The 12,500-nt window shown below is 45.0% G+C and overlaps 1 protein-coding gene across 3 annotated transcripts in view; it reads left to right on the top strand.

Moving 5' to 3' along the window:
• cdh11 (cadherin 11, type 2, OB-cadherin (osteoblast)) overlaps nucleotides 1-12,500 on the top strand; it is a 118,656-nt gene that overhangs the window by 52,995 nt on the left and 53,161 nt on the right. For all 3 annotated transcript variants that reach the window (XM_084075659.1, XM_084075661.1, XM_084075660.1), the window contains 2 exons: nucleotides 11,607-12,011; nucleotides 12,181-12,302. In XM_084075659.1, the coding sequence (XP_083931785.1) occupies nucleotides 11,849-12,011; nucleotides 12,181-12,302 (285 nt within the window). In that variant the 5' untranslated portion in view covers nucleotides 11,607-11,848. The remainder of the gene's footprint in view (nucleotides 1-11,606; nucleotides 12,012-12,180; nucleotides 12,303-12,500) is intronic.

Here is a 12,500-nt window from a genome sequence, read left to right on the forward strand (position 1 = left end):
ACACACACACACACACACACACACACACACACACACACACACACACACACACACACACACACACACACACACACACACACACACACACACACACACACACACAGCATGATGGTAGGCAGGTTATTAGAGAGAGAGAGAGAGTGTGTGAGAGAGAGAGAGAGAGAGACATCATAGTGTGCGTGTCCCCAGGGTAGTGTTGTGAGTTAGAACTTACATTATGTCTAAACTGTGTCTCACCTGAAGACAAGCTAACAAGACTGTGTGTGTGTGTGTGTGTGTGTGTGTGTGTGTGTGTGTGTGTGTGTGTGTGTGTGTGTGTGCGCGCGCGCGCGCGTGTGCCTGTGTGCGTGCGTACCGTGTCGATGATGCTGCTAGTAACTATGAATGAATGAATGATGGATGGATTCATCCAACCTATTCATGCTCCATGACGCTCTTTGATGGAAAACCTCACACCAGAACTTCATTAAATACATTGCAGTGGATGGAGCTGGCTGGACCAGCTCATGAACAAGCATTATTTATGAATGATTGAGACATTTGTCATATCATGGGTTCGGGAATATAAAAGAAGACATAATTATCACAGGTTGTTTTATAATCACTTGCTTTTCCATGTGCACAGTACATCATTTTATTGAGGCATCTAAACAGCGGCAGGTATTGTCTCTGTCTCTGAGGTATCGCGAGATTTGGTTGCCAGACAGGAAATGGTGGACAGTCTCGCGATAAGATACCTCTATAAAATCGAAAAGCAACACAGCAGAAAACTATGTGTGATATGTCTTCTTTTATTGTCCTGAGCAGAGGATTTTATGAATGTCTCAATCATTTTGAAATACTGTTTGTTCATAAGCATCCAGTGAGACCAATCTGCCCAATGGACTTGCAGGATGGAGAAAATCGGTGTCCCTTCCTTAAATAAGAGATTCCTTGATTGAAATAGGGAAGTTGTTTTGTTCATTCCTTGCTTGTCTGTTTTCCACTGTCTGTTCTCCACCACCCAGCACCCATCTGTCTGTTCTCCACCCTCCACCACCCCAGCACCCACCTGTCTATTGTCCACCACCCAGCTCCCACCTGTCTGTTGTCCACCACCCCAGCACCCACCTGTCTGTTCTCCACCTCCACCACCCCAGCACCCGACTGTCTGTTCTACACCACCCAAAACCCACCTGTCTGTCTGTTCTCCACCTCCACCACCCACCTGTCTGTTCTCCACCACCCCAGCACCCACCTGTCTGTTCTCCACCACCCCAGCACCCACCTGTCCTTTTAGATGGTATTATTACATAATGAGAGATGGGTTTACAGTGACAGTCATGGTGCGTTCAACTTCCAGATACAAAACTACAACTGTAGCTCCGATGATGATAATAAAGATGACGTGAACGACCGCGTTGAGCAACACAGATACAAAGCGACAAAGATGCTGTGTCTTTTTGTATGTTTGTATGTTTGTATCTGGCCCGTGTGAACGCACCATTAGGGTTGTCTCTCTGACAAGCAGCAAACACAGAAACACAGGGGTAAATATAATACAATAATATAATAAATATAAGAGGAAAAACGAAAGCAAGAAAAACTGAGAGAATTCCACAAACATGTTTGTTATAGAGATTACATCAGAGAGAGAGAGAGAGAGAGAGAGAGAGAGAGAGAGAGAGAGAGAGAGAGAGAGAGAGAGAGAACAGAGCCTTGGAGGATTAAACTCGTTCCTCCGCAGGAAGGAAAGGAAAAGAGGATTTTCATCCCTCTATCCTCTCAACTTCCCTTTGATGTCTCTCTCTCTCTCTCTCTCTCTCTCTCTCTCTCTCTCTCTCTCTCTCTCTAGTTAAGTACAGTATTGTTCCTCATGGGGGGATAATTCTCTCTCTCCTCCATGTTGGATGGAGGTTCAGGCTCAGAGAAGCTTATTCCATTTTTGTTGCTCAAGGGCATCTGGAGGAGGTTTTAAACCCACATCCTCTCTCTCTCTCTCTTTCTCTCTCTCTCTCTCTCTCCCTCTCTCTCTCTCTCTCTCACCAACACAGGTAGAGTGTAGTGGTTTGGCAGCAATGCATTGTGGGCCTGTAAAGCTTTGTAGCGGTTTGATTTAACGAGCTTCTCCTTAACGAGATAAACGAGCTCCCTGCTGCTTGCCTAACCACTCACATGATTGGTCTGAACGTTACAATATATTTCACTATTAAGTACTGACTGTACTTAAGTACTTTTACTTTACTTTACTAGTAGTATAATTATTTTGTTTGTATTGTTTATTTGCACACTTAAGAACAATAAAACAGTGTGTTGTGGAGAGGTGAGATTTATAAAACCCTGTGGGGTTTATAGAGTTAACGTTACCTCAGTTAAAGACAGAAATACATATAGATCGAGTATATATAGAGTTATATAGAGTATATATAGAGTTATATTATAGAGTATATAGAGTATATATAGAGTTAACGTTACCTCAGTTAACGACAGAAATACAATAAGAAAAAATAGAAGTAGAACATTTATAAAGCAACATGGATACTACATGGACACACAGTATTAATAACAATTATGGGGCGTGCGTGTATTTTCTAAAAGGTTGGATGAATGCTGAACATCTTCAGTATTTTTACTTTGGACGTTAAATATATTTTGATGACAATACTTTAGTACATCTACTGAAGTAAACTTTTGAATACAGGACTTTTAACTATTTACATTATTTCTACTTGCACGCACGCAACCAATCACAGTGTTTTACACTGACTTCATCAACCAATCACAATGTGTTACACTGACATCATCACCAGAATGTAACTAAGTACATTTACTCAACAACTTTACTTGTTTTCACACTCTCACTTTATAGGACACAAACGCACGCGCACACGCACGCACACGCACACGCACACGCACACACACACACACACACACACACACACACACACACACACACACACACACACAGGGGTCAGATCAGGGTCGTGTGGGAGTGTTAGCTGTCGGCAGAATGTGTGATTTGTGCACAAGGCGTGTGCACTTCACGTGCACTATGCTATACTACATGTTAGTAGGTGGGAGTTGTCTGTCTCTCTGTCTCTGTCTCTCTCTGTGTTTCTCTCTGTCTGTCTCTCTCTCTCTCTCTGTTTCTCTCTCTCTCTCTCTCTTACTCTGGGTGTTCTGTTTCAGCCCCTCCCCCTCTCTCTCTGTGGTGGGGGTCCTCTCTCTCTCTCTCTCTCTCTCTGTGTGGTAATGTCTCTCGCCCTCCAGGCCAGTAGGAATCTAAAGTATTTTATTTTTGCCTTTAAGCCTCAAATCAATTCCAGACGCCACTGTTTCCTGTCCCCCCCCCCTTTCCCCCCCCGAACCCCCTCCTCATCCCCCTCCCTGTGGAGCTATAGACTCAAACCACACGCACGCACACACACACACACACACACACACACACACACGTACACACATACACACACACACACACACACACCACACACACACACACACACACACACACACACAAGCGCACGTACGCACAAACATACATGCACACATAAACGCACACACAAGCGCGCACACACACACACACACACACACACACACACACATACGTGTGTATGTGTGTGTGTGTGTGTGTGTGAACGCAAATTATGCAAACGTACAAATGCATGCAATTGTGTGTAGACCACACCGCAACACACACACACACACACACACACACACACACACACACACACACACACACACACACACACACACACACACACACACACACACTCACACACACACACACACACACAGTGTCAGGTTCGGATGGCTTTTCCATTGCACGGTCACCCCCAAATTCCTTAACTTTTCCTTTCCTCCCTAAACCCCATCATTCCTGGAATTGTGTGTGTGTGTGTGTGTGTGTGTGTGTGTGTGTGTGTGTGTGTGTGTGTGTGTGTGTGTGTGTGTGTGTGTGTGTGTGTGTGTGTGTGTGTGTGTGTGCGCGTGTGTGTGTTCATTTCTCTGTCTGGGTCTCAAACCTTTTTTTAGTTTTTCTGTATATTGACCCTAATCGGTCGAACTAGAAGGTTTTGCACAAAGGTACCGAAAACAACAAACAAAAAACGAATCTACAAGCTGTGGGCTTGTAGATTAGTTTTCACTATTGTTGATAGCTTGAGGACTAAATAATGAATAATAAATACATTAGATCTATTGGAACAAAGACTTTGTTTGTTTACATCTCCTGGAAAGTAACAGTTTTGGACAGATACGTGGTTTCTACCTGGTGGATAGAGAGTGTGTGTGTGTGTGTGTGTGTGTGTGTGTGTGTGTGTGTGTGTGTGTGTGTGTGTGTGTGTGTGAGAGAGAGAGAGAGAGAGAGAGAGAGCGAGAGACAGACAGACAGAGTGACATTCTATAAAGGCAGGCGTCCAAATCAATGTAGGTCACCAAGACTTCATCCAACGTGCAAGACAGATGTGTGGCTGCCTGCCGCTTGCGCACGCACGCACGCACGCACGCACGCACGCACGCACGCACACGCGCGCACGTACGCACACGCACACGCACACGCACACACACACACACACACACACACACACACACACACACACACACACACACACACATCTGGTGCTGCGTGTGCACATCTGGTGAACTACACCAGACCTAGAACACTTCAACACACACAGGGAGGGACACAATAACTACCCACAAGTCCCTGCTTCTCTAGCGGGGGAGGGGGGGGGGGGGGCGTCAAGCCACAGTTAGAGGGGGGGGGGGGGGGGGGGGGGGAGTGGGTGAGGCCACAGTTAGAGGGGAACCAAACACACAAAAGACGGTTTATATTTCTGCTGCTATTTTTAACCTCATGTACATTTATATATGTTACTGCAGGGGTCTTCAACGTTTTCAGGCCAAGGACCCCTTGGCTGAGAGAGAGAGAAAGCAGGGACCCCCATTATTATATTGTATAAAGTATTTTTTATTTTCATAGATTTCATAGGCAGCTTCATAGACTTTTTTCACAGCACTGTCATGTTGGATTCATGTTAATGTGTATTTCCAGACATTTAGCCATGCTCTAAAAACAATACTTAGTAAACCTGACCTTTCACTCTGTACTTTCTGTACTTTCACTCTTTTTTCCCCCTATACCAAACCACTTTGCCGAAAATAGCAGATCTAAAAGCACACAACGCCTCGCAGCGCTAAAGTTCTCCTCAGAATAAGGATGCTTGGTTGAAGTGGTTAATGTAAAAATCACAAAGATTTGGCGAACCCCCTGTAGTAACTCTGAGGACCCCCTAGGGGTCCCGGATCCCCTGTTGAAGACCTCTGTGTTACTGTATGTTAGTCTGCTCTGTCTGAGTCTAATAGAAACCTATAAGAGAGCCAGCAATCCCAAGTCCTTCTGGTACTTTTATCTGTCTGTCTGTCTGTCTGTCTGTCTGTCTGTCTGTCTGTCTGTCTCTCTGTCTGTCTGTCATCAGTCTCCAGGTTGTGTGGTTCTCAGTGAGAGTCCAGTACACATAATGTCTCTTAATCAACATTTAAAGACAATTAATCAAATCATTTGTAGATAATTATCATGGAGAAGCATCTGCTGCCTTCAAAGACAATTCTGTTTTATTTCATCAGCCTAGAAGAATAAACTGTTTCCTCTCTACCTCCATCTGTGTGTGTGTGTGTGTGTGTGTGTGTGTGTGTGTGTGTGTGAGAGAGATCTGATGTTTATGTTAACGTGTCTATTTTTATATGGTATATGTAATTATATGTATATAGATTAAAATGCTTTTTATTGAACAATACGGAAGTTACGGGTACTTATGCGGGTAGAAGTGTAACATCCGTGGCCATGAGGTAAGCACTTTATATTTTAAATATGAACGTTTATGTAGACGTACGGGCTGTAAATGGAGGAAGTGCTAGCACCAGGTTGAAGTTCAGCCATGATGCTTGTAACGGATGAACGTCGTGTGATCCATGGCTATAGTCAATAACAAGGCTTATCCACGACTCTATCGCCGTCCCGGTCATAATTAAGTGGAAAACCAAAGTGGCTCCAAACACCAGATCTGCTGGATGGTGGAGGGTCTTCTATTTCTGGTCTCTCTGTGGCATTAGCCAGTTATTGCAACATGTTAGCTTAGCATGTAGCATTCAGTGTCTTGCCTTTTCTTTTTTTCTCTCTGAGTGCGGGAGGATCTCCAGACTAATGTGAAGCAATGGGACTTTTGAAAGGGCCTTAAACACTGTGAGACTGTCAGAGTTAAAGACCCTTAAACACTGTGAGACTGTCAGAGTTAAAGACCCTTAAACACTGTGAGACTGTCATAGTTAAAGACCCTTAATCACTGTGAGACTGTCAGAGTTAAAGACCCTTAAACACTGTGAGACTGTCATAGTTAAAGACCCTTAAACACTGTGAGACTGTCAGAGTTAAAGACCCTTAAACACTGTGAGACTGTCATAGTTAAAGACCCTTAAACACTGTGAGACTGTCATAGTTAAAGACCCTTAATCACTGTGAGACTGTCAGAGTTAAAGACCCTTAAACACTGTGAGACTGTCATAGTTAAAGACCCTTAAACACTGTGAGACTGTCAGAGTTAAAGACCCTTAAACACTGTGAGACTGTCATAGTTAAAGACCCTTAAACACTGTGAGACTGTCAGAGTTAAAGACCCTTAAACACTGTGAGACTGTCAGAGTTAAAGACCCTTAAACACTGTGAGACTGTCAGAGTTAAAGACCCTTTAATAGATCGGCTACATGTAGATCAGCTACATGTGATCTTGTAGATCAGCTACATGTGATCTTGTAGATCAGACATTGTAGAACAGCTACATGTGATCTTACATGTGATCTATCATGTAGATCAGGTACATGTGATCTTGTAGATCAGCTAGTGATCCATTGGAACATTGTTCCTTCTTATATTTCCTGAACAGGAAGCATTTTGGACGGAGAAGGTTTTTTACCAGCGATATGTCTGGACTTAATAACCCCCCCCCCCCCCCCCTCATTGGTCCCTGATGACCACATGACCACCCAACCAGGAAGTGTTGACAGCTAATCCCAGAACCGCTCATCATCTGGCTAATTAGACGTGGAGTTTATCCAACAGACGTGTGTGTGTGTGTGTGTGTGTGTGTGTGTGTGAGCGTGTGTGGGTGTATAAGCTTCCAGAAGCTATTTTGACGTATAGCTCCATATTATTGTAATCTATTCATTGTCTGCACCCCACCCACCCACCCACCGCCCCCCCCCCCCCCCCCACACACACACACACACACACACACACACACACACACACACACACACACACACACTGCTCTATCTGCAGACTGAAGTGTCAGATACACAGTGAAGTGTAGAACTAGAGATCAGATCAGAAACAACTTTATAATAAAGTTAAAGAAGAAAAATGTTCCCAGAGCTGTGACAAGATGTTTGTGCTTGACGTTTTGTAAGCTACGCATGAACACACACACACACACACACACACACACACACACACACACACACACACACACACACACACACACACACACACACACACACACACACACACACACACACACACACACACACACACACACACACACACACACACACACAGAGCTGTATATTGAACAAACTGTATTATCTCCAAAAACAAAACTAAAAAACAAGAAACGGAAACAAAGTGATGATCATGAAACCTGACATCTCTCTCTCTCTCTCTCTCTCTCTCTCTCTCTCTCTCTCTCTCTCTCTCTCTCTCTCTCTCTCTCTCTCTCTCTCTCTCTCTCTCTCTCTCTCTCTCTCTCTCTCTCTCTCTCTCTCTCTCTCTCTCTCTCCCCCCCCCCCTCTCTCTCTCCCTGCTGTTCTCATCCTCTCTGACTGTCAGTCAAACGTCAAATTACTGAACGTGTCAAATTCATTTAACTGTGAAAATAAAACCCAGCATTCACTTTGATAATGTACCTGTGGTAATATGTGACAGACATATGTAGCAGACGTGAGCCATCCTGCCTTTAAAAGTAAAGTGGGAAAGGTTTCATTTACTTCCATATGGAGCCACACAGTGGCACAACCTCCAAACCAGTGTCAAACTGGCAACCAATCAGAGGTGTTTTAAGCAGAAGACTAAAACATCCCTATTAGAAAAGGTGCCCCTATAGGCTCATTAGACTAGGTTCCCCTGTAGAGGGTCATTAGACTAGATTCCCCTATAGACGAATCCACAGACGCGCTGCCTGTAGCTGCCTGTAGGCGGCCATTGCTGCGGTGTCGCGGTGCGTAGTGTTGACACCGCAGCTATAGCTGCCTACAGGCAGAGCGTCTGTGGATTTGTCTATAGAGGGTCATTAGACTAGGTTCCCCTGTAGAGGGTCATTAGACTAGGTTCCCCTATCGAGGGTCATTAGACTAGGTTCCCCTGTAGAGGGTCATTAGACTAGGTTCCCCTGTAGAGGGTCATTAGACTAGGTTCCCCTGTAGAGGGTCATTAGACTAGGGAAAGATAAGGTATGTATGTACTGTATATGTGTTGTGCCTGACATATGTCTTGTGTTTTGTATTGTAATGTATTGTAACTGGTATTGACCTCAATGGAAAAAGTCTCAGGACTTTCTTGTGTAGGCCTAATCCTCGAACTGCTGTAACCACGTGGTTTTGCTTTTCAAATAAATCAAATCAAATTAAAAAATCACACCCTGTGTGAAGGTAGCGGCGCCTTTGATACATTTTGTCATCGATATGTGTTTATAATGTGTTTATAGCCACGTGTCATGTGAAGCTTGACTAATGACTTTGTTGACGCACCTGACCAATCAGAACATTGGCGGACCTGACCAATCAGAACGTTGACGGACCTGATCAATCAGAACGTTGACGGACCTGACCAATCAGAACGTTGACGGACACGGACAAAGTCAGGTATAGAGCAGGATCCGCTCTATACCGAAAGGTATAGAGCGGATCCTCTATACCGAAAGGTATAGAGCGGCTAGCGCCGCTAAAAATCACACCCAGTGTGAAGTGGGCGGTGTGGTCACAGTGGTCATCACAGTGATGGAAGTGATTCACTTAAAAAAAAACATGAAGGTGTTTTTTTTTAAGTGCCATAGTCCTATATAGGGCTGCACATGTGTCATGTGTTTCGCTAGCCAATCACAGTCCTGAAAGTCAGCCAATCACATTACAGCTAGTGGTGATAACACTAGCTGTAATGTGATTGGCTGACTTTGCAAAAGTATAGATTTGCATTGACTGTGGAAGGGTTAGGGTTGTAGACTGCGTTGTAGACTATTGGCCAATCACGGTGCAGGATTGGTCAGTGTCCAAACCTCACTTATAGGGGGCGGTTACACCACCCCAAAAAGAAACAGACAGACAGACAGACAGACAGACAGACAGACAGACAGATAGACAGACAGATGTCTGTCTCTTCCACTGAGTTTCAAACAGAACAAAGAATAAACTAACCCACTAACTAGAAGCGTGTCTTGGCAGACATTTTGAGGCTGATTCACGTTTGATTCCTTCGTGTTTGGCTGTTCGCCTTTAGTTTTCTGTTCTGTTCACTGCCATCTGTGATGGATGAGAGAGAGACATAGAGAGAGAGGGGCATGTGGACACACACACAGAGAGAGAGATAGATAGATAGGGAGACATAGACAGACAGTGGCATGTGGACACAGAGAGAGAAAGAGAGACTGAGAGAGAGAGAGAGAGAGAGAGAGAGAGAGAGAGAGAGAGAGAGAGAGAGAGAGAGAGAGAGAGAGAGAGAGAGAGAGAGAGAGAGTGTGGCATGTGGACACACACATATATATAATGACTCTCTTGAGTCAGAAGTCTTATGGCCAGACTGACTTCCTCTGTCTAAGGACATGACTCAAGTGTCAGTTTACAATACCATGTGTGTGTGTGTGTGTGTGTGTGTGTGTGTGTGTGTGTGTGTGTGTGTGTGTGTGTGTGTGTGTTTGCCAGTGTCCTCTGGGAGATTGTGTATCTATGAGTCAAGTGTTGGATTCGAGTGTGATTCATGTGGGCTATCATTAGAGACAGCATGCGTGTGTGTGTGTGCTCGCGCGCGCGCGTGCGTGTGTGCTCGCGCGCGCGCGTGCGTGCGTGCGTGCGCGCGTGCGTGCGTGCGTGCGTGCGTGCAACTGTGTGAGTCACTGCCTATTGACTCTAAAATGGAGCTGTGGATCAAAGGCACGTTCTGTAAGCCCACGCTGCCTCAGTCCTCTTGCTGTGTGTGCGTGTGTGCGTGTGTGTGTGTGTGTGCGTGCGTGTGTCTGTGTAATCAGCCAGTGAATGACAGATCATCAGCGACCAATGCAGATCATGACTCCAATAATAATAATAATATTAATAATAATATTTATAGTAATAATAATACATTCTGCCTCTAAGCAACACACACACACACACACTTACGTGCATGTGCGCGCACGCGCACGCACACGCACACACACACACACACAGTACAGCAGCGCTCAACAACCTGAGAGAGAACATGAGAGCAACACAACAGACGGAGTGTGTGTGTGTGTGTGTGTGTGTGTGTGTGTGTGTGTGTGTGTGTGTGTGTGTGTGTGTTTGTGACTCCTTGCTATATACCAATTTCCTAAATATGGTCGTTCTTCCTGAGCCCGTCTACTGCAATCATTCTGATCAGCAACCATGCAGAGAGAGAGAGAGGAAAGGGCAATGGAAATAGAATGAGAGAAAAGAGATTGAGAAAAAATCATAGAGAGAGAGAGAATCAGCAGGTTAGTTTTCCATTTGGTTGGCATTGTGCCTTCATGTCCCTACACACACACACACACACACACACACACACACACACACACACACAAAGGTCTTTGCCAGGCTGGGTGGCCTACCCCGGGCTGTGCCAGTCCTGTGAAGCCAAACAGTTAAGAATGTCAGTGACAGTGACAGTCGGTGACGACAACTACAAAAATAGAACTTGGTCATTTATGTTTTATTAATTGTTTTTGTCCTGAACTTTCCAAAGAGGTAAAAAGATTATTTGTAATCATGTTGCTTGTGGAACATTGACCCTCGTCCTGCAGCCAATCACTACCCTGGGTTTAATTGAATTCAACTTAACGAGTGTGTGTGTGTGTAATTAGTGCGGTTCCTCTAATAAACAAAAAGCTTTTAGTGTTGGACCAATAAGGAGTGAGTGTCCGCACCATACGGCTGCCTGGAGATAATCACCAGCAATTACTGTGTTTGTGCTGTTTTTGTAATTAATGTGAACCCATGGATTATGGCTTTTATTCACTTTAAACATAAATGTTCTGGACAATGTCATTAGAGGTCATTAGAGGTGGAAATATGGAGGAAAAAACATATATTTCACAGCAAAACAAGCTTTTCTAAGTGTACAATCTGAACCAAATGGACTGCCTTGCCTTGTCTTACCTTGCCTAGCTAGCTTTATGTATTTGTGTTTACGTTGTTAGGCTGCTAGCCAAGCTATTTAATCGCTACACGTTTTTGACACGGCCGTCTGTCCGTCTTTCTGACCGCACGTCTTTCTGATTGCACCTCTATCTGACCGCACGTCTTTCTGACCGCACGTCTTTCTGATCGCACGTCTTTCTGACCACACCTCTTTGTCCTCTGGTTTCTTTCAGGACCTGTGATTGGAGGAGAGAGGGGGCGAGAGAACAGAGAGAGAGAACAGTTCAACGGTGATGAGCGTCCGCGGCAGCTAGGCCCCGCCTCCATTAACCAACCAGGAAGTCAGTCAGGAAGTGGACAACGCTTCCCTAGCAACGCTTCCCTTAGCAACACTTCCCTAGCAAGGCGCTTCAGAGTTTCCGCTGAGCGGAACCTAGGAAGAGGTGGGAGGAGCCGTTGCAGTTGATTGGCCAGCATGGTGACCATGACCAGGAAGTGGGAGGGGACAGCGCTGATGAGGGCGGTCCTGGTGCTTGTGGGCGTGTCTGCGCTCTGCAGCGCTGCGGCGGTGGGGGGAGGGGACAGGACTGGGAACGCCCACTTGGAGAGGCGGAGCCACAGACACAGACACCTGACAGGTAAAGTTAGCTTCCTATCTCATGAATATTCACGTTTGATTCCTATCCTATCCAGAACACAGACATTAGTGTATATTAGGTGTGTATTATAATGTGTGTACTTTCAGAACACAGACATTAGTGTATATTGTGTGTGTAACAGTGTGTGTTATAATGTGTGTACTTTCAGAACACAGACAGAGGACAGGGAAGGAGGGTCAGGTTCTACATCGGTCCAAACGAGGATGGGTCTGGAACCAGTTCTTTGTTATTGAGGAATATACTGGACCTGACCCTGTTCTGGTGGGCAGGGTGAGTACCATGAACCATGACCCCTAACTAGTGTTGCCATGTCTGCTTATTATAAGCGACGTTGGGCTTGTTTTTCTATGACACATGATTACATTACATTACATTACAGTCATTTAGCAGACGCTTTTATCCAAAGCGACTTACAATAAGTGCATTCAACATAGGTAGGGAACGAAACTACTAATCAACATTAGTCTT

Source organism: Gymnoscopelus microlampas (assembly GCF_963454915.1).
Source record: "Gymnoscopelus microlampas genome assembly, chromosome: 13".
NCBI lineage: Eukaryota > Metazoa > Chordata > Actinopteri > Myctophiformes > Myctophidae > Gymnoscopelus > Gymnoscopelus microlampas.